At 40.5% G+C, this 27,379-nt stretch overlaps 1 protein-coding gene across 2 annotated transcripts; it reads left to right on the top strand.

The window, feature by feature from the left end:
- The first annotated feature begins 345 nt into the window (after positions 1–345).
- On the top strand, positions 346–17,624 carry morc3b (MORC family CW-type zinc finger 3b). 2 transcript variants are annotated; one of them, XM_058379935.1, is made up of 17 exons: positions 346–3,621; positions 6,499–6,571; positions 6,699–6,831; positions 6,998–7,222; positions 8,283–8,420; positions 9,107–9,233; positions 9,340–9,468; positions 10,007–10,126; positions 10,729–10,826; positions 10,982–11,089; positions 12,114–12,242; positions 13,428–13,502; positions 13,584–13,626; positions 13,728–13,863; positions 14,982–15,039; positions 15,139–15,658; positions 17,020–17,624. In XM_058379935.1, the coding sequence occupies exons 1-17, from the start codon at positions 3,583–3,585 to the stop codon at positions 17,284–17,286; spliced, it is 2,418 nt and encodes an 805-aa protein (XP_058235918.1). In that variant the 5' UTR covers positions 346–3,582; the 3' UTR covers positions 17,287–17,624. The 2 variants fall into 2 exon arrangements, with proteins under 2 accessions (XP_058235918.1, XP_058235919.1); XM_058379936.1 differs by lacking the exon at positions 6,499–6,571 and having other exon boundaries at positions 348–3,621; positions 17,020–17,618.
- Positions 17,625–27,379: the final 9,755 nt, after the last annotated feature.

Genomic DNA, 27,379 nt, shown 5'->3' with positions numbered 1-27,379 from the left:
CCAACTTTGTGGGAACAGTTTGGGAACAGTTTGGAACAGTTCCTGTTCCAACATGACTGCGCACCAGTGCACAAAGCAAGATCTATAAAGACACGGATGACTGAGTTTGGTGTGGAGGAACTTCACACAGTTCTGACCTCAATCCTCAAATTTGGGATGAATTAAAGTGTAGACTGTGAGACAGGTCATGTTGGAACAGGAAGGGGTCATCCCCAAACTGTTCCCACAAATTTGGGAGCATGAAATTGTCCAAAATATCTTGGTATGCTGAAGCATTAAGAGTTCCTTTCACTGGAATTATGTGGCCGAGCCCAACCCCTGAATTCAATGATTTGGAGGGGTGTTCCAAAACTTTTGACAATCGAGTATATGATTACATTCATGAATTTTTCATTTCATTATTATTTTTCTTCATTTGGTAAATGACAGAGTAATCACCATCTTACTGGATGAATAATATACTGATTAGCATATTTTAACATAACTGCCATCTGCTATCTTCCTCAACATCATCCTCTTCCCATCACGTATCCCTTCATCTTATTTCATCCATTTCAGTTATTTCATCTTGCCTCTCTAGGTCTGATTCTCCAATCGTGGACCGAACAGTCTTTCTCCAAAACCATACAACTGCCTGATCTTGTAAAAGATTCATATCCTCATTTTCTTAAAACAGTTTCGGAATTGAACTGCAATGTTCACAGAACAGTTAGTATGTTAGTGGTTTTATTACTGCAAAAATATGTTTGCAAAATAATTATTACCATTTAATATTTAACAAGAGACATTTCAAGCTTAGAAGTTTATAGTCCAGAAAAATGCCATGCACTCACCAACCTCATCATCAATATGAAGCCCTGCTCCTCTAATCATGCAGAGATCAAGATCTTTAGTTAATGTTCATTGCCTGGTCTTTTTCCAGTCTTTATAATCCTAGATTCCTAGCCATCAGGAGTGGAAACTGATAAGGTCTTCTTCTGTTGTAGTTAATCTGCCAGGGTGTGCATTCTGAGATGCATCACAGTTGTAAAGAGTAGCTGTTTGAGTTACCATATCGATCCTGTGAGCTCGAAGCATCCTGGCCATTCTCCTCCGACCTCTCTCATCAACAAGGTGTTTCCATCCCTGCTCACTGGATTGTGCACCAGTCGGTGTAAACTCAAATCAGCAGAGATCAACAGTTTCTGAGAACACAAACCAGCCCATCAACAACCATGCTCACATCTTTCTCCTTTCTGCTTTTGGCTGTGAACGTTGACTGAAGCTCTGGGCCTGTATCTGTATTTGATTTATGTATTTGATGTCTCATAATTGGCTGGTGGCTTAGTGGTTAGCACGTTCGCCTACACCTCCAGTGTCTCGGGTTCGAGTCTTGCTCTCGCTCACTGTGTGTGTGGAGTTTGCATGTTCTCCCTGTGCTTGGTGGGTTTGCTCCGGTTACCTCCCACAGTCTAAAAACATGCTACTAGGCTGATTGGAGTCTCTAAATTGCCTGTAGTGTGTGTGTGTCCTGCGATGGGTTGGCACTCCGTCCAGAGTGTATCCTGCCATGATGCCTGAGATAGGCACAGTCTCCCTGTGACCTGAGGACAGATCAGATAAGCAGTACAGACGTTGAATGAAATTAAATGATTGGCTGATTATATAATTACATGAATGAGTATTATTAAAATGGCCAGTGAGTCACTTGCAATAAATAATATGTTGAGCTTTATTAAACACAGTGCTTTATTTAAACAAAGGTTTCTCAGCTTAGAAAGTTTTTTTTAGTTCATGCAAAACACTGGTTTCAAAATTATTGACACCCCTCAGTGGTTTTAAAACCTCCTCTGGGGAGAATAGTTTGGAAACTCCTCCATGAAAACAATCCCTTTTAGGTTCATTTGCCTTTTCAGCTTAGATCCCAGATTTTCACTGGGGATCAGTAGACCGATGCAGAATGCCGTGTCAAAAATTCTGTAATCTACTGCAGGTTGAATTTGCAAGATTTTGAAGATGGATTAAAAGAGCAGATTTGCATTATACTCATTCCAAGAATCCTTTATAACCGAGAATACTGAGAAGATGAAGTGAAGATTTGACTTTAGACAACTATAGCATTGTTGCTGATAAAGGAGAGGGGTAAAACCAAAGCTATTTTTTTGAGATAGAAGTGAATATCTTATGAGATAACGAGTGAATTAAAGTTTTTGCATTCCTCTACTCTCATAGCCAGACACTTTCCTCCCTTCCTGCCACCATTATCTGGATTCATTTCCATGTCACCAGGAAACACAGGGAGGGCTTCTCTTCTTCAGCTTCAGGCTTCACCCAGCTACTCCCCAAAGATTACAGATTCTGGTATCAGACATCATGTACTTAGTTAATGCAGTTCAAACCATGTGTGATATATAAAGGCTGCATTATATCAGTGTTAAGTAAACCGGCGAGAGCTTAGAATGTGATTTGTGAATGTGGAAGGTGTCAGAACTCAGAGCCCATCTCTGGGTAGACACATCACAGGGTAGTCCAGTGTCTTCTCCAATCACCCATTACTTATTATGTACTTGCAAAGGTTAACCAAACTGATGAATAATAAAATAAAAACACTTCTTCAGCCTTGGATGTGAAGGAGCAAACTTGGCTTTATTGCAGTAAGATGTCTCTCAGCAACAAAAAAACCCCAAAATGACACTCAAAAAGACACGAAGTGTCAGGCTCGATGCAACATCCCCTCTACACTGATCAGGCATAACATTATGACCACCTGCCTAATATTCTGTTGGTCCCCCTGTTGCTGCCAAAACAGCCCTGACCCGTCATGCACTGTGTATTCTGACACCTTTCTATCAGAAACAGCATTAACTTCCTCAGCAATTTGAGCAACAGTAGCTCGTCTCGATCACACGGACCAGCCTTCGCTCCCCACGTGCATCAATGAGTCTTGGCTGCTTCACCACTGTTCCTTTCTCTGACCACTTTTGATAGATACTGACCACTGCAGACCTGGAACACCCCACAAGAGCTGCAGTTTTGGAGATGCTCTGATTCAGTGGTCTAGCCATCACAATTTGTCAAACTCGCTCAAATCCTGCTGGCTGTTGTGGCTAGGGCTCTTCTCTTGTCCTGCTGCACTAAAGGCTACTGTGATTAGAGCTTCTCACACCTGCTGCTGCACTCAAGGCTACTTCCAGGTTCCCACCCTGACTCAGAACCTGTTCTCAGTTAACACATGTGTTAGTATATAATATAAGAAGAAGATATCAAACATTGAGTTACATGTGAGATGCAACATGTGACCCTAAAAAAACTTTTAAAACCATCTTTCCCTCTTTGATGTATAAGAGTTAAATGTGATGTTCATATACGATATAGTGGGCGTTTTAGGGCACACACACACACACACACACACGCAAAGGCAACACGCACATGTGCGCGCTCACAGTTTAGATATCTCTCTCTCGCGCGCGCGTGAACGCGCTCTGAACGTAAAAGGATCTCTGCAGCTGTTTGCAAGAAACGTCTAGCGTTAGTTTGTTATTTTTATTTTTTATTAGTTCAATTTTATTATTTTATTTTTTAGGGGTTTTATTTTGGGAGAAAATGGCTACTCGTAAACACAGAGGGATACCTCTAAGCTCGGTAAGTGTCCCCTAACAGACTTTAACATTAAAACACACTGGAGTAAGAGATCACATTTAGCATGATAACATAAGACTAAATAAAAAATTAATATTTAATTGTTTATGAATGGAAACGTGTCTTATCGTGTTTTTGTTTGTTTTTATGCAGACTGTTTTTGAGATTTGAAAAAATAGATAGACAGACAGACAGACAGATAGATAGATAGATAGATAGATAGATAGATAGATAGATAGATAGATGGAAGACCGATAGACAGACGGACAGACTGACAGACAGACAGACAGAGAGATAGATAGATAGATAGATAGATAGATAGATAGATAGATAGACAGATGGATAGATAGATGGAAGACAGATGGACAGACTGATAGACAGACAGATAGATAGATAGATAGATAGATAGATAGATAGATAGATAGATGGAAGACCGATAGACAGACGGACAGACTGACAGACAGACAGACAGACAGACAGACAGATAGATAGATAGATAGATAGACAGATGGATAGATAGATGGAAGACAGATGGACAGACTGATAGACAGACAGATAGATAGATAGATAGATAGATAGATAGATAGATAGATAGATAGATAGATAGATGGAAGACCGATAGACAGACGGACAGACTGACAGACAGACAGACAGACAGACAGACAGACAGATAGATAGATAGATAGATAGATAGATAGATAGACAGATGGATAGATAGATGGAAGACAGATGGACAGACTGATAGACAGACAGATAGATAGATAGATAGATAGATAGATAGATAGATAGATAGATAGATAGATGGAAGACCGATAGACAGATGGACAGACTGACAGACAGACAGACAGACAGACAGATAGATAGATAGATAGATAGATAGATAGATAGATAGATAGATAGATAGATAGATAGATAGATAGACAGATGGATAGATAGATGGAAGACCGATAGACAGATGGACAGACAGACAGACAGACAGACAGACAGATAGATAGACAGATGGATAGATAGATGGATACACGGATAGACAGACAGACAGACAAACAGACAGATAGATAGATAGATAGATAGATAGATAGATAGATAGATAGATAGATAGATAATTGAAATCACTTAAACTACTAACTAATTTAATAACTATTTATAACCCATGACTGATATATTCTTGAATTTTGAATTTATTGAATTTTAATGAATTGTTAAATAATTTTCTATAACAAGTTTTCTGTGAGATGTTTAACTCACAGGTGGCACAGTGGTTTAGTGGTTATCTCCAGCCTCGTGGGTTCGAGTCTCGCTCCCGCTCACTGTGTGTGTGTAGTTTGCATGTTCTCCCCGTGCTTGGTGGGTTTCCTCTGGGTGCTCCAGTTTTCTCGCACAGTCCAAAGACATGCTTCTAGGCTGATTGGAGTCTCTAAATTGCCCATAGTGTGTGATTGCGTGAGTGAATGAATTTGTGTGTGCCCTGTGATGGGTTGGCGCTCCGTCCAGGGTGTATCCTGCCTTGATGCAGGATCAAGCCTGCCCGATGATGCCTGAGATAGGTACAGGCTCCCCGTGACCCGAGAATAGATTGGATAAGCAGTACAGACAATTAAATGAAAAAATATTTAACTCACATTTGTGTCTCCTTGCTTTGTAACAGTCAGAGATAAAGTTGTAGCTTTAAGATATCTGATACTGTAAAGTCTTTGCAGGCCTTGCAGTTTCTCAGCAACACTTTTTTGTCATATTAATGAGAAAGAGAGGATGGTGATGAAACACATACACCAGCCAGGCGTAACATTATGACCACCTGCCAAATATTGTGTTGGTCCCCTTTTGCTACCAAATCAGCCCTGACCCATCATGCACTGTGTATTCTGACACCTTCAGCAATTTGAGCAACAGTAGCTCATCTGTTGGATCGGATCACACGGTCCAGCCTTCGCTCCCCATGTGCATCAATGAGCCTTAACTGCCCATGACCCTGTTGCCGGTTCACCACTGCTCCTTCCTTGGACCACTTTTGATAGATACTGACCACTGCAGACCGGGAACACCCCACAAGAGCTGCAGTTTTGGAGATGCTCTGATCCAGTGGTCTAGCCATCACAATTTGGCCCTTCATCAAACTCGCTCAAATCCTTACACTTGTCCATTTTTCCTGCTTCTAACACATCAACTTTGAGGACAGAATGTTCACTTGCTGTCTAATATATCCCACCCACTAACAGGTGCCATGATGAGGAGATCGTCAGTCTTATTCACTTCACCTCTCACTGCTCATAATGTTATGCCTGGTCAGTGTATATATAGCTGCTATAATGTATGTGAACAGGAAAACTTAACGACACTGCATTACACCACCCTGTTATTTTCCCTGTTGTCCTTTACTACTGAATTTCTCTGTTGTGTTTTATCATCAAAAGTTTATCTGCACATTTCTAGTTAAACTTCCCTTACTGTGAATATTGTACTTTTCCTGCAACACTATACCTTACTGAAAATAATCTAGTCAAATTAGTCATAAAATCCCATTGCTAACTAAAGAAAGTCTAGCTCCAGTTTTGTACAGTTCTTTTGTCAGGGTTTTAACCTGCTATGCTTTATTACGTTCATTTATTCAGTCATTAAGCAGTAACTGGGACTCATCTATTGGCACCAAAATACATACTGTAAGACAATGCGATAAATTTATTGCATTAAATCTGTATATGGCACACACTGTAACTCACTCACACACTAACATCCTAACAGCCCATCCTAAGCATATATTTTGTGGGTGTGAGACAGCAGCTCTTAATGAACAGTTTCTAATCAGCTTGCTTAGATACTTTCTGCAAAATAACATGCAGCAGAAATCAATAAAAAATCAGCCTCTATGTTTACCCCTTACAGCTCAATCCTAAATTTCTTCACACAAACTCGACCAGCCATACCTGGCCCTTTAGTGCTATTGCTGAGCTGATTGGTGAGTTGATAAAGCCTCTGTAACAGCAAAAGTTTGAAAACTATACCCTGACATGTTTCTGTGTCTCTTTTGGGTTCAGGAATGTCATGATTAACATTGAGCTCTATGTTTTACAATTACATTTAAGATAACGCTTACGATCCAGATGTTCGTGCCAAGCAGTTCTGGATAGACTGGACACGCATCAAAAACCTGGACTGTATCTCATTCATGGATAATGGAGCAGGAATGACCAGAGCCAAACTTCATAAGATGCTCAGGTAACAGCAAGCGACCTTATTAGTACTTACATACACTGCAGGCAATCTTTTGATTCTTATCTGGGGGCTTGCTTGTATGGAACAGATTTTAGTAAAATAAAATGCCCCATTAAATACATTTAAATGCTAAGAAGGGAATTGTTTGACATTTATCCAATATTTTCAGCTTTGGTTACAGTGACAAGAAAGCTTTGAGAGACCATGTTCCAGTCGGTGTCTATGGCAACGGCTTTAAATCAGGATCCATGCGACTGGGGAAAGATGCCATCGTCTTCACTAAGACCAGAGACTCGATGAGCATAGGCCTGCTCTCACAGTCTTACCTACAGGCCATAAAAGCTCAGCAGATCATGGTGCCTATTCTCACCTTCAGACGTGATGGACAGAACCTGTATCCTTCTTATAGCTTCAGTATTACTGCATAAATATAACGTAGCAGAAACCTTTTGCTGCTTGTGATTTGTACTGGAACTGCAATTAAAACTTTGACGAATCTTTCTTTACTCCCCGAGACTGACCCCATTCCCTTGGCTTAAAACTATTTATACCTAAAAACAAGGAGGTGAAAGCCAAGCAGATCTGCTGTGGCAGGAGGCGGGGCTAATTTCATATAAACATCCCCGAAATTTAGAATTTCAAATAACAGGCTTTAAATAAAGTCACCTGCTGCTGTCATAAGAGAAATGGAGGGTCTGGTACTTTCAGAGTGCTACAAGTCAAGTGCAAGTCATATATACAGATTTAGTAATCGCTCTTCTGTGTCCGACACTATATTGCCAAAAGTTTTGGGACACCCCTCCAAATCATTGAATTCAGGTGTTGTTTTTCAGGGGTTGGGCTTTGACCCTTTAGTTCCAGTGAAAGGAACTCTTAATGCTTCAACATACCAAGACATTCTGGACAATTTCATGCTCCCAACTTTGTGGGAACAGTTTGGGGATGACTCCTTCCTGTTCCAACATGACTGCACACCAGTGCACAAAGCAAGGTCCATAAAGACATGGATGAGTGAGTTTGGTGTGGAGGAACTTCACAGAGTCCTGACCTCAACCTGATAGAACACCTTTGGGATGAATTAGAGCGGAGACTGTGAGCCAGGCCTTCTCATCCAACATCAGTGCCTGACTTAACATATGCACTTCTAGAGGAACAGTCAAAAATTCCCATAAACACACCCCTAGACCTTGTGGAAAGCCTTCCCAGAAGAGCTAAAGTTGTTATAGATGTAAAGGGAGGGACAACTCCATATTACATTCATGTGCATGTAAAGGCGGATGTCCCAAAACTTTTGGCAATATAGTGTATGTGTGAGCACAAGAAATGGTGCAATAGTTGGCTATTGGTGCTCACCCAATTTAGTTTTATAGGAAAGATTTGGATAGCAAGTAGTAACTGGGAAATTTGGCAACCATAAGTAAATGAATCTTAACCTTGACTGTTAACGTCCCAAGACCAGAGGATGCAGCCAGTCTAGATGCGATCCTGAGACACTCGCTGTTCAGTACAGAGAAGGAGCTGTTCACTGAGCTGCGTGCCATCAGCACTGCCGGACCCACTGGCACACGCATCATTATCTGGAATCTGCGCATGTGAGCTAGTGGTTTGTCTAATATGTGTACAACTGCTTTTTCCAAATCAGTGTTTCCCACCAATCTGAAGTAACCAATCTCACCAGTTTTTCCCACCAATCGTCCTCGGGGTAGGACTGGGTGTGGTTGTGGTGTGTTCTTGTTACAGTTGGGTTACAAAGGGAGTGGTTACTGGAAGATCAGTGGAACAGTGATTTATGCCAACAAGTAATTTATTGTTGCATTCACAGCCAACAAAATCTCACCTTGAAACCTTCATGTGCGTTTAAAGGAACTGAGTCTAGAAAGTTTACTATTTATTTATCTAAGTTTTGATCTGAAGTGCAAGTATCAAGAATTATTACATTAGTATTGTTACGTAATTTAATCCTATATTATAAATCAGTAGGAACTCTGTAGTAATCTACTCTGGTAGGTATAAAAGCTTACACCTAAACATAATGAGCTAGCTAGTCACAGAAAATCCCCATACAAAGCTAGTTAGCTAGATAGAAATGGTCACAAGATGTTCTATAACAAAAACTAGCTAGTTAGGTGGCCCATGTATGTTTAGTTTAGTTAAGATTTTGGGCCAAGGCACTTTAATATGATAACTTTAGTCATAGAGACCCAAAACTGTAGGAATGAATTTTGCATAATTATCTTAAATATTCCATAGTATATTACTTACAGTCATTATTTTACAGGACTACAAATGGGGAGACAGAATTCAACTTCGATGCAGATAAATATGACGTTCAGATCCGGGCAAATGCTAGTGAGAAAACACAGGAGTGTCGAGCCATGACCCCGGAGAGTGACTATTCACTGAGAGTAAGTGTACATGCTATCACTGGTACTATGAGGCATTTTTAATACTATAATATTTTGGGTTTTCAATTCAGGAGGAAGATTTTTTATCTTGTATTTCCATTCGCAGGCGTATTGTAGCATTTTGTATCTGAAGCCACGCATGCAAATCAACATACGAGGACAGAAAGTGAAAACCCAGCTCATCTCCAAGAGTCTTGCTTACATTGCCAATGACAACTACAGACCTTCATTCCTAGTATCCTTCAGTATATAATCACAGCTCATTTGATGTAATCTTCCTTCTTCGAAGTGTTTCAACAAAGGGACCTTGATGGAAGTAAGAGCTAGCTGTACAGTTCACAAGTTTAAATTCCAGTGATGCCATTCATAGCTAAAAGAGTGCAATAGGTCCTGTTTTTCTGTGTCTGTAAGCAGATGAATGATGATGGGTGACCAGCACTGTCCTTTAAATGTGTCACATGAGCACCAGTCTTTCACACACGGCATATTGGAAGGAGGAAGTTTTGGTCAGAGTGCAGGGTCCATGTTGCCTTTGCTCAGGCCTTGCTCAGGTGCCCAAATAACAGGTTGATGGTACATACTGTAGCTATATCTAGCTATCTGAGCCACTATTGCTATCATCTGATGCAGCTGTAATGCAGTCAGAAGAAAAAACTCATCTACTAGGCTGTGGAACTAGCTACGAAAAACAGAAAGGCAGGATAACCACGGTACTTTGTGAAGTGTTCTGTGTAGATTGCTGTGTCTGTGGAGATTCTTAACACATCTCACAGACCAAACGTATTCGGATCACGTTTGGGTTCAACACCAAAAGCAAGGAGCATTATGGTATTATGATGTACCACAAAAACAGACTCATCAAGGCTTATGAGAAAGTGAGCTGCCAACGCAAGGTAAAGAGTTTCCTCTTCACTTTAGAAAGTATTTATAGTTATTAATGAATATACACTGACCAGGCATAACCTTATGACCACCTGTCTAATATTGTCTTGGTCCAACTTTTGCTGCCAAAACAGCCCGGACACCTTTCTGTCAGAACCAGCATTAACTTCTTCAGCAATATGAGCAACAGTAGCTGGTCTGTGAGATCGGATCACACGGGTCAGCCTTCGCTCCCCACGTGCATCAGTGAGCCTTGACCATCCATGACCCTGTCGCTGGTTCACCACTGTTCCTTCCTTAGACTACTTTTGATAGATACTGACCACTGCAGACCGGGAACACCCCACACGAGCTGCAGTTTTGGATCTGCTCTGATCCAGTGGTCTAGCCATCACAATTTGGCCCTTCATCAAACTCGCTCAAATCCTTACGCTTGTCTATTTTTCCTGCTTCTAACACATCAAAATGTTCACTTGCTGCCTAATATATCCCACCCACTAACAGGTGCCATGATGACATTATGATCATAACGTTATGCCTGACCGGTGTATATTTTTGATGCATATCATCCTCTGCATTACATTGCCGTGTCATTGTGCCTCCTCCTGAACAGGTAGAGAGAAAGGGTGTTGGGGTCATCGGTGTGATTGAATGTAATTTCCTTCAGCCGACTCACAACAAACAGGATTTTGATGATACAGATAAATACAGGTCTGTTATAAGAACCCTTATACCTTATACATTTACATGATTTTCAAAACTCAATCTTGGATTCATTTACTTTGTTCCCATTAAAATTGTAGTTTCTATTCAGTTCGAGTCCATAACTGACCTAATGTAGTTGACCGAGATCTGTTTGTATGCAGGAAAACCATGCATAACCTCAGCATCAAGCTGGAAGAGTACTGGAACGAGATCCGCTACACACGGAAGAAAGAGGACCCAAAATGCACAGTTCCAATAGAGGACACAATGTAAGTGTGGGGTTCTGGTTTAGGTTTCAATTTCAATTTACTTCCATCATTTACTAACAACATTAGGCCTCGTCTGTTAGATCGGACAGTTTCAGTTCAGGATCCTGTGCTCTCATTGCCACGGCCCGGGTTCCATTCCAGGGCAGGGCATTAACCCAGCTAATGAAGAGTTAACTCTCAGTGTCTGGTCCCAAGCCCAGATAAAATGGAAGGGTTGCGTCAGGAAGGGCATCCGGCGTAAAACATGTGACAAATGGATACATGCAGACAAAATGATCTACTGTGGCAACCTCGAACAGGGAGCAGCTGAAGGAAGAAGAACAACAACATTAGTGACGTTCTAGGGATTTGCCTGACCTTTGGCTAATCTTTGTTTAATTAACTAGATATCTAGTATTAGCTTGTTATTTAGCTAATTTTCGAGGCTTTACCACACAATAATAATAAATTAAATTAAGTCTAATTAAGTATAGTGTTTACAGAAATTACACAACAGATCTTTCACAGAGATTTGTCCGTCATGGTTTACATTTATATTTCTGGCATTTAGCAGACGCCCTTATCCAGAGCGACGTACATAAGTGCTATGAAGTCTCTATCAATGAACACGTCAACAACCATCATGGTTTCCACATTTCCATGAAGGATACCTCAGCCATGGAACAGAATGAATTATTCTTGGCCATGGTGAATATACAGTTTGCAGAGCTGTGTTTGAATTTGGCCAAAACAAGAATTTCCTACTCTGGATTGATAAATTTATCTTAAGACACCTGCCTTATCTTCTGAATATGTGTTTTATCTCGGAGGTGCTCATAAACTTGTAAGAAATGCAGCCTAATACATACACTATATTTTCACAATTCTGTTTTAATTTTTGTCAGTTCTGCATAAAATGAAGCATTATTAATAACTGACATAAACAGCATTATTAATAAGTGCAAAGGTCTAGAGAGAGCCTTCTCCTCTGATGTTGGTTTGACCTTCGCTTGCGTCTTCCATGTCTCGGCCTTTCCGCATGAAGGAAAGTTCCGGATCAAGTCTGGGTACAGTGCGACAGCTGTCTGAAGTGGAGAAGGCTTCCAGATGGCTTTGACTGCAGCCGGCTGCCTGAGAAATGGTTCTGCAACATGAACCATGACCCACAATTCAGGTGACGCTCATAAAACACTTTTATTAAGTGATGTCATTACTGGACATGGAAAGTTGTTGCTTGGGAGTGTATGTGGGGATTAGTTGGCTATAAAAAAAAAAACGTTTTTGATGAGCAGCTGTGCATTAACAATACTACGTCTTAAGTAAAGCCAAATATATTTCTTAGTGAAAACAGAACCAATCCCTGGGAATAGTGACACAATTCAAATGGATGCTTGTGAAGTTCATTTCCCTCAAATGTTATGGTTGACTTTTGTTCCTGGCTAGTGCCATGAATTATTTAAACAAAATACTTTCCTTTACATGTCTTTCTATGTTTATCATAGAGGCTTTCCACTAACATGCCAAATAAATTCTTCTGTCTAAAGATTAAAGTGCACAAGGATACCTCTTGTAAATCCTGGATTATGTTTCATTAGATCCGAGAAGCATCTAAAATGAGCTGAAATGAAGCCCTGGGCATTCATGATCTTTTGGAAGAGGACAAAGATCTTAAGTCAAACAACGCTGGTTGCAAACGGCCACACATTTGGGCGCACTTGACCATTGCACTTGTCGGTTCGTTCTGAAAAGGCATTGCTTTAAATTTGGTAGTATGTTTGTGGTGATTTGTGATCATTTAGCTACACGCTCATATCAGGTGGGGAGATCTGGGGTTCAGTTGATGTTCTAGTTCATCCCAAAGGTGTTCAGAGCTCAGTGCAGGACATACAAGTTCTTCAACTCCAACTTTGGTCAAACCATGTCATTATAGACCTCAGTGCCAATGTTATTGTGTTAATGTTGAGGATCTCCTGTTGAGTCTCCCACCAGGCTTCCTCTCCCGGTTCCTTCACTTCTTTATTGGTCTATGCAGAGCAACTTTTCTGAACTTCACTGACTTATGCTTAATTTCTATTTCCATGGGTTGGTGAAAGTAGAGATCAGGCTAAAGGCCAAGTTTCTCACTGAGTCATGTGGATTAACTTGAATAGGAAAAAAACCTTTAGGCACCTTTTGGAGTTTCTTTCTTTGTAGCAGTACCTCCTTTACACTAATCTGGGTGCAGTATAATTATAATTTCACTTACTGATATTTTGTAGTCTTAGATTATAATGTTTGTTACAACCCTGTAGTAGTAAGGGACCTGGTATCCCACTTCTGCATGCTTTTCTATCATTGACATTAAATCCATCTCAATCAGGAGCTGTCTAGTGGAGGAGGAACTGGAAGATCAAGAAGAGGAACAGAAGTCATACCCCAAACCCTTCAAACGACAGTAAGATACTCTTACGAATATTACCTTATTATATATTGTGCTATCTGACATTGTTAATCAACAGGTTGTGGGTCTAAACAGGAAGAGGAACAGTAAGAGTCTACCGGATGAGCATGGGCCGGAGGTAAGTCATTTTTATTCAGATACAGCATTTAAAGAGCAGGTGTGCAAGACACTTATATGGTTAAGGCTAACAGGAACACATTTTTACGTTTTTGTCCATAGGTATTAGAAATTCCAGCCTTGGAAGCTCCTGCTAATGCTAGCCAGCTGAAAAATTTCGCAACCTGGAAGCCATCTCCTGCTGATCTGCTCGGGAACAGTGCAACAGGCCTCGGTGTTCTGTCATCCACTTCTTATGGTTTGTATTTTATTCCTTATTGCACCACTGCAATCATATCTAATGTGACCAGCATTTTGTAGATACACAATATCAATGTCTCTTGGACATGCTAGCTCAACAGCACAATTAACAACGACAAACAATGACAGAAAATTCAAGTTGACAATTGACAAATGGTAAATTTATCAAATAGCTAGCTCTGCGGGAATGTAAAAGCTCCAGTGTGGTGCTCAGTGCCTTGATTTTATTTGCCTGGAAACCACACTGACTAGGCTAAAAATATAACAGGAACATATGGTGAACTAGCTAGCTAGTTAAGTGTGACTAAAACAGAAATGAACTACAAGATCATGTAGCATCACATCATACCAAATCATATCTCATGCTTGGCTGAAGTCATTAAGGAATGTTTTTTTTTTTTTTGCTTGTTGAATCAAAAAACTATTTGTCCACTCCTGTTCTTAGACACATTAACCTACTTAAATATTTGCCATTGTACGTGAAATTGCGTTACAGATTAAATTAGCATCACAAGTTAAAAACAAAGCAATACAGATGCAGTTCAGTTGCTGCTAACATTCACAGGAACAGGATGGATGACCTTTACACTGATCAGGCATAACATTATGAGCAGTGACAGGTGAAGTGAATAAGACTGATGATCTCCTCATCATGGCCCCTGTTAGTGGGTGGGATATATTAGGCAGCAAGTGAACATTTTGTCCTCAAAGTTGATGTGTTAGAAGCAGGAAAAATAGACAAGCGTAAGGATTTGAGCGAGTTTGATGAAGGGCCAAACTGTGATGGCTAGACGACTGGATCAGAGCATCTCCAAAACTGCAGCTCTTGTGTGGGGTTCCCGGTCTGCAGTGGTCAGTATCTATCAAAAGTGGTCCAAGGAAGGAACAGTGGTGAACCGGCGACAGGGTCATGGCCGGCCAAGGGTCACTGATGCTCATGGGGAGTGAAGGCTGGCCCGTGTGATCCGATCCAACAGACGAGCTACTGTTGCTCAAATTGCTGAAGAAGTTAATGCTGGTTCTGATAGAAAGGTGTCAGAATACACAGTGCGTGGCAGGCGGTCATAATGTTATGCCTGGTCAGTGTATATTAACAGTAATTGTTTTGTTTTCTAGCTCAGCGATCACCTCTGCCTCTGATTAATCTCTCTGCTCTCTCTGACTCATTGAAAAGGTAATCCTATTAGGACTAGGACTCATAAAGTTAAACGTCTCGTCATTTCGCTTAATGAGTAATTGTGGATCATTAGTGTGTTCTCTCTGGCTGTTAAAGGATTAAAAGGAGACTCTCTACTGCTGAAGAAACGCCTCCAGCGGTACATCCTACGCCTTGTGCCTCTTTTCCTCCTGATGCTTTGCCCCAAGTTGGTGGCGTGTTCATTCAAACACATTCCAGTTTTGCACCAAACAAAGAAGAGAGCGAATGGGAGGAGACGGAAAATGAGAACAACACAAACGCAGACATACAAATGAACAACAAAGAGAGCAGTAAGACTGTGAGATTCAAGCCGTATCAGGAGCCTGTTCAGGAGGAGGATGAGTGGTATGCTACAGAGGAATCACCCAGTACAGAAAACCAGTACTGTACAGTAGAATCACACTCTATGGAGGAAGAGGGAGAGGAGTTGCATGATGATAACGAGGAACAGTGGAGACTGCAGCAGCAACAGGATAAGTTGATGGACATGATGGAGCAGACGGCAGAAGAGAGGGATGTGTGTAGGAAGGAGCTGGAGCTGCTGCGGGATCACTGCACTGCCCTGGAAGATGAGAGGAGACAGCTCCTCAGCAAGGTAGGAACCATCACTCCATCACACCTTCAGTTAGGTTCTACATAATAAGGTGTTTCATTATACATGACAAGCAAAAGGAAGAGCTGGCGAGGTAATAATTGGCTTGAATATGTGTTATGGACATTTTAGTTTTAGGGAGATGTGCTAGGGAGCTCAGGTTACCATCTGTGTGGAGTTTATGTTCTCTCTGGGATTTTCCTCCTACTGTTCAGTAATATGCCAGGAGTTGGACTGGCTCATTTAAACTGTCCCTAGATATGAATGAATCTGTGAATTAGTGTGTGCTTTCTACAATATTACATTCCAGATTAATTCTCCCGCCTAGCACCCAGTGTTACTGGGATAGTCTAGGGATAGTTAGCTAGGTTACTAAGCTATTAACACTATTAACTATTCAAAATTCTGAAAAAATAAGGTCTGGGGCTCTGGAGTGGTTTTGTCCAGTCATCAAAAAGTCATTAGTTTGAGTCCCAAGGATTCAAGAAATCCATCTTTGATAAAATTGACACTCACCCTGCTGTCAGTCACAGCAACATTAGCTGGTTGAGGGCATTCTGTATGCAGAAGATGTTAGATAGCTCTTTCCTTTGTGTGGATGAGGGTTCAAGAATAGTAGTGTGAAAGGATGTCTCAGAGGAAGCACTTATTAAAACTACTGAATTTTTCTATGGTCATTATTAGATTTTTTTTTATCTGTTGGGACATTGAAAAAAGCATATTCAGCTGTGTCCACATGTTCTTAGCCATATAGTGTACATACACCGATCGGGTATAACATTATGACCACCTGCCTAACATTGTGTTCGTCCCCCTTTTACTGCCAAAACAGCGCTGACCTGTCGAGGCATGGACTCCATTAGATCCTAGATAGGTGTGCTGTGGTATCTGGCACCAAGATGTTAGCAGCAGATCCTTTAAGTCCTGTAAGTTGCAAGATGGGTCCTCCACTTACAGGACTTAAAGGATACTTTTATTAGATACTGACCACTGCAGACCGAGAACTCCCCAAAAGAGCTGCAGTTTTGGAGATGCTCTGATCCAGTCGTCTAGCCATCACAATTTGGCCCTTTGTCAAACTCACTCAAATCCTTACACTTATCCATTTTTCCTGCTTCTAACATCAACTTTGAGGACAAAATGTTCACTTGCTGTCTAATACATCCCACCCACTAACCGGTGCCATGATGAGGAGTGTTATTCACTTCACCTCTCAGTGGTCATAATGTTTCACCTGATCGGTGTAATTTAATGTCCAACATTTTTGAAAATGTTATTCATTTTTGACTCTTTTTACTGTATTTTGCTGTCTGTGTTACCATTTCTAATATTGGTAAATATATCATAACATGCACTGTTGCTAGCTGGAAAAGATGGAGAAAGAGAAAGCCAGCTTGTCCTCACTGTGTGACCAACTAAAGTGCAAAGTGGAAGGGCTGAAAACAGAGAATGAAGAAAGGCTGAGAGAAAACGGCCGAAATGGAGAAGAAAGGCAGAAGCTGAGGAAGCTCCGGATCAACCTGGGCCACTTGCTGGTTTCCGTCATTCCCGATCTCGACCTGCGGCAGGTGGATTTCAACAGTGACGTCATTGACGAGCTTCTTCACCAGGTCTTAAAGGAAGTCACTTAAGGTCAAGCCAGGGCTGTATTACATGTCAGGTTTGCTATTTCTTTATGGTCAATTAACCATGATATCCCTGATAGCTCATGGTTTCACTGCTGGCTTAGTCAAGGTGAGATCATCGCTGTATAAAAAGTATTTACGATTGTGGCCCAGCCTAGGCTTAGCAGACAGCAACGCTGGTAATGGGATATGTTTCTAAGTCAGTTTTTATTGCCTTTCACTGTCGCAAACATCTTTACATTACTTACCAAATAATTAGCAAGGCATAATAATTGAAAGTAGCACAATATTTTACAGTGTAGGCAAGGATTTATACATTTTGTTTAATGATATAAAAATAAATGATATCATTGTAATAGTAATAAGAATTCTTGTTACTGTTTTCAATATATATACATTTATATCCTTTTATCTGAACTATTTAATAAAATAAAAGCATTATTTAGGGTTTCTGAATGTTGTATATTCTTTCAGTTAAATCCATAACCACACACACACACACACACACCGCTGTCCTAAATGCTACTACTAGAGAAGGAGCTTCATGATGAGCAACATGAATGACAGGTAAGTAAAGACACCTCCATGTCCTGATGGGTTGGATGATTATAGTCCAGGTTCATTTTTCTCTCCTATAGAAATTTTCGAACAAATTTGGCTCTGATTTAGAAATCGCTGATGCAATCTTTACAGACAAATATTACTAATGTGTCTCAATTCTATCTAAGGACCTCATCTGTAATACACAGCACCTTCAGTCCAGCTCATTTTGAATCCCAGTTTATGGTTTTGAGCACAAGCTAGTTATTTTCACAAACACACGAACCACAGGGGGCATGATGTAAAGGAAAGCTTAAACTTCTGCAGCAAATCAAGTCATTGTGGATCTCATGATATTATGGACCAAAAGGTGTCGGTTAATCATAATAATTAAGAATAATAAATGTGTTTTATGTACTTAATTTATGACTGTAACTGTATGCTATTGGACATGTTTGTATGTAAAAACTCATACACCACCATTCAGATTTATCTGAGGAATGAGGGGAAGAAAGCTTGACCTAAGAGATCATGATATTGGGAAGTAAAAAGGAATTGACTGTTTGTGAGCTTGATTTTATACCAAAGTCTACCTGCCATAAAAACCCTGAGACTCTGGAAGCTTCTTCTTCAGAAGAAACTTCTACCACAATATGCGGGACTCATCCAGCAATCCTCCAGAGTCTTAATTTGTGGTTGTCCTTTCGGCTATGTTAGGGTAAGACCCCCACCACCACCACCACCACCACCTCACCACCAGCCTCCCAAGCTTCAACTAAAAGTCAACATCTGACCTTAGCATCAGTTTACATCATTAGATCCTTGAGACTTCCTCACTTGCCCTCGGTGTCAAAAGACAAGAAGACTTTGTTTATACTTAAACAGGGATATTAATAGGAGGTCATGAGGAGACTGCAGTGGTACGTGTGACTCTGAGAGAATTTGTGCTGCCAAACACTTTGGAGAGAGTCCTGCTTTGGCATTGATGCTGCATTGCAAGGGTCAGTAATAAGTTCTTGAGGACTAGCATGAATGTTTTGGGGTTACGGCTAAAATAACTGCAGCTACTGTTTCCTGTGAGGTTCTATGATGATGAGAAATACATTAGGCTTTGGATCGTTACACTTATCACCATACTTTCTTGATCTGCTCTGACTGAAAAAATGAGCAAAAACCAGGCCTTCGTTTTCTGCTTTTTGGCTTCGGGAAAAGTAACATTTGTAGATTTTGATGTAAATTAATCATGTATGTAGTTTAAAGAACAGCAAGGCTCTATGGACCACACCATGAAACAGAGCTCATTGCTTGATTTGAAGGGCGTTGTGGGTAATGAAGGAAATCAGTAACCAAAAAGAAAGTGAAAATTTCAAACATATAGGAATTTAAACATAAATAGACCACTGGATCAGAGCATCTCCAAAACTGCAGCTCTTGTGGGGTGTTCCTGGTCTGCAGTGGTCAGTGTCTATCAAAAGTGGTCCAAGGAAGGAACAGTGGTGAACCGGTGACAGGGTCATGGGTGGTCAAGGCTCATTGATGCATGTTGGGAGCGAAGGCCGGCCCATGTGATCCGATCCAACAGACGAGCTACTGTTGCTCAAATTGCTGAAGAAGTTAATGCTGGTTCTGATAGAAAGGTGTCAGAATACACAGTGCATGATGGGTCAGGGCTGTTTTGGCAGCAAAAAGGGAACCAACAGAGTATTAGGCATAATGTTATGCCTGGTCGGTGTATATTAACATTTTTGTGTTGATTTACTAAATAAATATTTTCTACTCTTCTTTATTCGTGTATTTTTTTGTTTTATACAAATATTTAAACATTTTTAAAGTACAATATTTAAATTCTATGCATTTTATTTGTGTATGACGTCATCAATGTGTTGCTGAGAACTGTGCTGTTTGACCCGCAGCCTGTACACTAGAGCCCCCTAATGGATGGTTCTGGTACTACACGGGGCCGTTTATATATTATTAATTATAAATAAAAAATAAAATCTATTAGGTGAGGCACTAGAAATTACAGTATATTATCAATATATATATAAATATATATAATATATGTAAAAAAAAATCGTTGTATAGCAAAGTTTGTGCACGTTTTTGTTTGGCTTTGAACACTGGTATACTACAAAAGCTTTAAACAATTAAAGTATAATTTCTATAATAACTTCTAAACGACTCCGTGAATATATTTTATTATTGTATGAACATCATACATGTGAAAAAGAAGTGCAAAATAATAAACAATTCAAGAGACATAAGTAGCAGCAAAGGGACTGTAAACATACCCAAGTAAACATAAAAGCAGATTCGTTTTAAATTACTACTCAGTTACAGATTTTTGCAATTTCTTACTTTACAATCCTGATTATAGGTTATTAATAACAAATTCATGTAATTATTAGGCTTTTCTATACATAGAGACAACTTTATTGTCATTGCAAACCAGTGGCGGACCGTCAGGGCCTGCTAGGCCTTCTCTGCTGGCCTAAACAGCAGTGATCTGAATCACTGACTTGCATTTTAATATATTTAATATATTTTTCCATGAATGTGTATTAAATTATTCCCAATAGTCTATTCTCTACATGTCATAGCTTTTCTCTTGGTTGCGCTGCTTCCAATAGTGTATATTTATGATAAGTAAATAGTAGTAAGAGTATTTATCCAATCATATTTCAGCCAGTGGATGACGTCATGTGTTGCCAGGGTGAAAGAAATCTGCCTTAAGGCTTTCAGAATCAATAGTGCAGGCGCCCGGAGCTTAAAATAAGTGGCAATGGCATTAACCAATCAGATTTCTAGTTGGCGTCACTGGGGCCATTACGTCACCAATTTCCCGTCCTTTGATTGGATAATTGGAATAGTCAGAGGGCGTGACCCGCACAAACTAAATAATATATATATATATATATATATATATATATATATATATATATATATATATATATATATATATAATGGGTGACAGAGGAGAAGAAATCGATTTGGTGAAGGCCTAGGTGTGAAATGCACGTTCCTCCACACCAGACTCACTCATCCATGTCTTTATGGACCTTGCTTTGTGCACTGGTGTACAGTCATGTTGGAACAGGAAGCGGTCATCCCCAAACTGTTCCCACAAAGTTGGGAGCATGAAATTGTCCAAAATGTTTCGGTATGCTGAAGTTCCTTTCACTGGAACTAAGGGTCCAAGCCCAAACCCTGAAACACAACACCAGAATTCAATGATTTGGAGGGGTGTCCCAAAACTTTTGGCAGTAGCTATAATGTATTTTCTAAGAACTTTTACTCTGCAAATGGGTTGCAAGCACTTTACCCAACACTTGCCTTTAAAATGTGCTTTAAATAAAAGTCACCTGATTCACCCCATGAAACTAACCAGGGAATAAATTTAGCTCTCTATTTGGCCTGGAAGCAAAAAAACGTTTTCCTAAACTAACCACATGATGGAGCTCAGTCCTAACAAACTCCTCCTCCTTCTCCCACCACTACTGAAAACACTAGAGACCACAGTGATATCTAAAAAAAAAAATATTAAAATGCACCTTTGCATATTCCAGTGGGGGTTTTTCTCTGAAAAGAATTATAATAACGTAGAAATTTCTAAGAAATTGTTAACAGGCAAGAAATATTTGACCCAGCTGGTGAACCCTGTCTTATTGATATTTCAAGGCTGGAGGTCAGATTTGAGGAAGGATTGAAAAGGCTCAGCAGTGAAGCAGCTTTTCATTGAACTATTTCGACTAAAAAGCTTGAATTATTTGATTTGTACGTTACTGGGTTTACCTGCAAAGACACAATAAGTTGAGCTTGCTCCTACGTCCTTGTGACTCTCTGTGGAGAGCAGAGACAAGGGCTCGGTTGCAGTAATGTAGATACAATGGAGCACATTTTTGCTTCAACTTCCTGTCCACTATTTCTGTCTTCAGTCTACACCGGTAATGTTACCAGAAAAGAATGAGGTGTGTGCTGGTGTGTGTATCGACTGGGGAAGGATTGATATATCATCCTGTAGCTCCATCTTGACTCCTGCGCTGCACATGGAAGAAAATTCAGTCCGGATGCTAAGGTCAGATGTTATTCTGGTTATTTTCCCATTTTACACCAATAACCAATGAGTTATAGGCTATAACGTATAATCTAAATCATACTTTTGAATGTTCGTACTTAATAAATAAGGCTGTAGGTCACCATTTTGACAATCAAGACAAGACCATGACCAAATATGTAGGGGAAGTGGTAGCTTATTGGTTATGGTGGTCAGAAGGGTGTGAGCTTAAATCTCAGGACCAAGCTTGCCCCTGAGCAAGGCCCTTAACCGCTTAGTTATATAAATGTTAGATAAATGTAAGTTGCTTTGGGAAAGGTGTCTTCAAAATGCCGTTAAAAATAAAATGCATCAAGTAGAGACAGAGTCTTAAGGGGGTTGAGGTCAAGTCAATACCTAGTCAGAACTCAGAGATCTTTTTCAAGACCAATGCTTTAGTTCTTGTCAAATTTGGTACATGCAAAAATAAAAGGCAACATGAGCACAATTCTTACAAACCCTTGGTCAAAACCGAGACCAAAGACCAAATACAAATGTTAATAAATCCAAGACAAGTCCAAACCGATCCAGAAAACATCTTGAGACCGGAATTTTGAGTCTTACTTGTTATTAAAGGCATCTGGACGGTTACAGTACATCTGGTGTAATGTAAGCACTTACTGACGATGAATAAATGAGTTCATCATGAAACATCATCCGTATTTGTCAATGCAACCTTGTGAAGTTTCTGTTTCCGATTCTGAAAATGACTCTAATCTTTATTCCTCCTCGAATAGACAATGACAGACGTTTTACAGAGCATCACACAAAGCATTCAAGCAACAGCACATACAGTGCATGAGGACTGTGGCCCTAATACTCACTTCTTACACCAGTGCAACTCACAGGTTAGTGCACCTTATGTCCTTATCCTGTTATTGTCATCAGAGTGATGATGGATCGTTGAATCTGGGCACCATTTGAGACCGAGGTACAGGGATCACTAGGAAACCATGAGAAAGTTTTAGGGAGATGATTGTGGATAGGAACAGCATTATAATATAGAAAAAGGGGGAGAATCTTAGTCTCAGTGCGGCTGAAAAGAGAGACAAACTTAAGTGTCTGTTATCTATACAGGAAAACAGAAACAGATCCTTGGATAGTCAAGCCATGTGTAAAAGAGTTTGACCAGGGTTTGACCACATCACCACTCATTCAGGATACACTAACTCATAGTCTTCCCTCTTTAACGTGGAGAAGCCATTTGACAAAGATGACCTCTGATGATGTAATTCGGCTATTATCAAGAAAAGCTAAAATATGACTACAGAGGATCCTTGAACCTAAATCATAAAAAAGCAAGTATAGAAGACCTTCCCATGTGCACACGCTGACCAAACATGTGCTGCTGGTCCAGTACTGTACCACTACCACAATTAGCTTGACCAAGATAACTACAGGGGCTATGAGTAATATTAAACATTGATTCTTTTGTTTTTGCAAAATATTATTGGTGCACTTTTAAGCTAGCTGCTATTAGACATGCTGTTGTCATGGATTTTGCATGCAGAATGAAGTGTAAGGTAAAAACATGCTACATTAATTAGGATCTGTGTGTTTGCATTACTGTCGCACCGGACATGATTCAGTCTAATACCACATCTGGATAGTAAGATGTATCTGATTTACCTCTTCAATTCATGTTTTAGTCTCAGATAGAAAAAAAAGACTTAAAAGTAAAAACAGTTGTAGTGTCTGGATCGCAAATTACAACTAAGACTTTATAGGAACTACACTGACCAGGCAAAACATTATGACCACCTGCTTAATATTGTGTTCGTGCCCCTTTTGCCACCCTAACCCATCATGCACTGTGTATTCTGACACCTTTCTATCAGAACCAGCATTAACTTCTTCAGCAGTTTGAGCAACAGTAGCTCGTCTGTTGGATCGGATCACACGGGTCAGTCTTCGCTCCCCACGTGCATCAATGAGTCTTGACCACCCATGACCCTGTCGCCGGTTCACCACTGTTCCTTCCTTGGACCACTTTTGATAGATACTGACCACTGTAGACCGGGAACACCCCACAAGAGCTGCAGTTTTGGAGATGCTCTGATCCAGTGGTCTAGCCATCACAATTTGGTCCTTGTCAAACTCGCTCAAATCCTTACACTTGTCTATTTTTCCTGCTTCTAACACATCAACTTTGAGGACAAAATGTTCACTTGCTGCCTGATATATCCCACCCACTAACAGGTGCCATGATGAGGAGATCATCAGTCTTATTCACTTCACCTCTCAGTGCTCATAATGTTATGCCTGATATATATATATATACATAGTATTAAGTGAATTTGACTAGACGACTGTTGAACAGAATATTTTGGTTGTTAAAGTTGTTACACAGGTAGGAAAAAAGTTGTTGGGTTTGAGGCAGAAAAATGACGAAAACAGTGTTGCACTCCCAAAATTCTGACTTTAATCGGATTTAAAAAAGCACAGATGAATAAACCTGATTGAAAAAAATGCACTTTTCTGTGTATTTGTGTCTCTGTGTGTGTGTGTGTGTGTGTGTGTGTGTATGTGTATATGGAATTCAGACTTAATACCCAAATTCATATCTGAGACTTAAATTCATATCTAAACTTCCTAATCCAAACAGTCAAAAAAATGGCTTGAACAGAGGATTTGTGTTCACATAGCTCATCACAACCTGATCTCAGAAGAAACAGATTTGTGCCACTTCAACTGTGTGATGAATACAGCCTTAAATTTTCTCCCAAACAGGACACCGACTGAGCTCTGTCGATTAGACTACCGTCTGGTTGCATCTGTTATTGACTGAAAAGAAAGCCTAACACACACACACGCACACACACACACGCACACGCACACACACACGCACACGCACACGCACACACTATTGATTGGTAGATTAGTCGGCTACTGAGGGAGGCTGAGAGCGCTGAAATTGCAGGCTTCGTTAAATGAAGCTTCACTGGTGTCTTTAAATAGCTCAGTCTAGGAGTGAGAGGAGTGTTTACAGAACTCCTCCTACCACAGGCTGGGTCACAAATTCATCATGTTAAACACCTTGTTGTTTTTTGCGACACCTAAAGAGGCATGAACGTGCAAAATCATGGCTGTGTGTGTGTGTTTTCTCTCTTGAAGGATGTGTAGAGACACACATATCTAGTGTATTAATACATATAATATATTAATGTAGTATTAGTTCATCCTTTGGATTTGAGAAACTCTTGCTCTTGATCTCTTCGGCTTGTGCTTAGACTTTGACATGGACTCAAAAGCCTGAATTGAGCTAAAGCCTTTAGCTCATTTATCTCAGCGCCACCAATTCTCAATGGAGAGGCCGCGTGCACTGGCCCCGCCTCCTGTTCTTCTTCCTCCTCCTCCTCCTCCTGCTGCTCCTCCTCCTCCGTCTCCTTCTCTCCCACATTTCAGGCGCTGAAATGTTAACTCTTTCCTCACAGAGCCTCTTCTCACCTTCACATTTACGCAATATGGCCACCGGAAGCTATCGATTTCTTCACGTCAAGCTCGTGGAACGTACTCTTTTATCATTTTAGTGGAGTGTTTTTTACTTGCCTCTTGAACTCAACTCTCTGTCTGGTCTTAACTTCTTGCTTTATATTTGAAAAGGGATGAGAAAATGAATTATCAGCATCAAGGTGCAAGATTTCTGTGTTTTCATGGGAAAATCAGTCATCAGTATTCAAACATTCGTTCTTTAGTGTCCACTATGTCCCCCCGGGGTTTATGGTGGCTCTGGGAACACTGGGAATGAGATGGGAACGCTCCCTGGATGAGACAGTCCATCACATGGCACCAGGCACACACACGTTCCCACACTTATTATAGCATTTTAGACCCATTTATTACCATGTAATTAACTGTAATTAATTGAAATGTAACACAGTTATATAACAGGCTCTGTATTCATGACGAATTCTGGTTTTAGATCCAAATCCTAATGTATAAAATGAATAAAACTGAATCTCATCTTGAAGCTCATCAAAGATTCCGGATCATTTCAGGAGCGTGTCACTTCATTTCATTTTCAAAAGAATGATGGAATGATGGAAAAACTTCCTTGCATTACATTTTGGCTTTACAGGTAAGGAGGACATTCCAGTATCGCGCAATGGCCACTCCGGATCCAAAATTTGTTTGTTTTAGCCCGAATCTCAAAGTGCATGCACAACATCACAAGACAGTGATGTTCATGTATACAACCGCCAGATGCTACTTCTTCTTCTTCTTCTTCTTCTTCTTCTTCTTCTACTTCTTCTACTTCTTTCAGCTTTTCCCTTCAGGGGTGTCCACAGCGAATCATCTCTATCCACCTAACCCTGTCTTCTGCATCCTGAACACTTGCTCCTCATTTATTACATCCATATACCTCCTCTTTGGCCTTCCTCTTTGCCTCCTGCCTGGCAGCTCCATGTCCAACATTCTCCTACCAATATACTCACTCTCCCTCCTCTGAACATGTCCAAACCATCTTAATCTGGCCTCCCTAACTTTGTCCCCCAAACGTCCAACAGGAGCCGTCCCTCTGATGTCCTCGTTCCTAATCCTGTCCAACCGTGTCACTCCCAAAGAGAACCAAACCAAAGAGGGCAAACTTCTGTCCCTAGCTCTGTGTTGTTGTTTCTCTATGTAGCACCAGGGTCCCTGGAGGAACGTTGTACTATGTTTCACGATGTACTGCGTCAGCTATATGTGGTTGAAATGACAAAGAAAAGCTTCTTGACTTGACGTGAATAACATGTGTTGGTTTTAGCTTGACGTTTAAAGATAAGCAACTCTCTCTGCAATCTTTCATATGCAATAAACGTTTTAAACTAGAATGCAAGCTAAAATGGATCTAATGCGCTCGCATGCGGCGTATCTTAACACTGGTCAGAGAAATCTGCTCTTAAAATTCCAAATCAGCATCAACACCCGGAGATTGAAGTCCCCCCCAATACCCCCCACCCCCAGAGTGTGAGGGTGATAATTACGGTTACTGCCATATGACACGAATGCAGCAGTTGAATGGTATAGAAGCATTTCCTATAGGATCATGTTCAGACTTTAGCGGCGTTTAATTATTTTTAACAGTAATTCTTTGTATAGAAGTGCAACATATGGAATGTTTGGGAATGTTTTTTTCCGTCTCACTGCTTTCACAAGCACGTACAATCGAAGATGTCTTCTTTAGGCAATTGGTGTTATTTGGAAAAGTCGCAGCTCATGAGTCCACCATGGCAACACGTTTCCTCATAAACATCTTCGATCTATAATTCCTCTCGGTATAATCGAAGGCTTCAGGTTCGACCTTTGACCTTTTTCAAGGCAAAAAACCCCCCCAAAAAATCGCAGGGCGAAACTATTGTGTGGTGTCTGCGTGCAACATCTGCTTGCTGCTTCATCTGACTGTCACACATCTGCCTACACCTCCCAGCTGTCATTCCTCGTTCCTTCTTCTCTTTCCCTGTCTTTAACTCTCAAGGCTTACTA

This window comes from Hemibagrus wyckioides, linkage group LG26 (genome assembly GCF_019097595.1).
Source record: "Hemibagrus wyckioides isolate EC202008001 linkage group LG26, SWU_Hwy_1.0, whole genome shotgun sequence".
In the NCBI taxonomy this organism is placed as follows: domain Eukaryota; kingdom Metazoa; phylum Chordata; class Actinopteri; order Siluriformes; family Bagridae; genus Hemibagrus; species Hemibagrus wyckioides.
The sequence above is the reverse complement of the archived record's forward strand: the minus strand, read 5'-3'. Positions and strand labels throughout refer to the sequence as shown.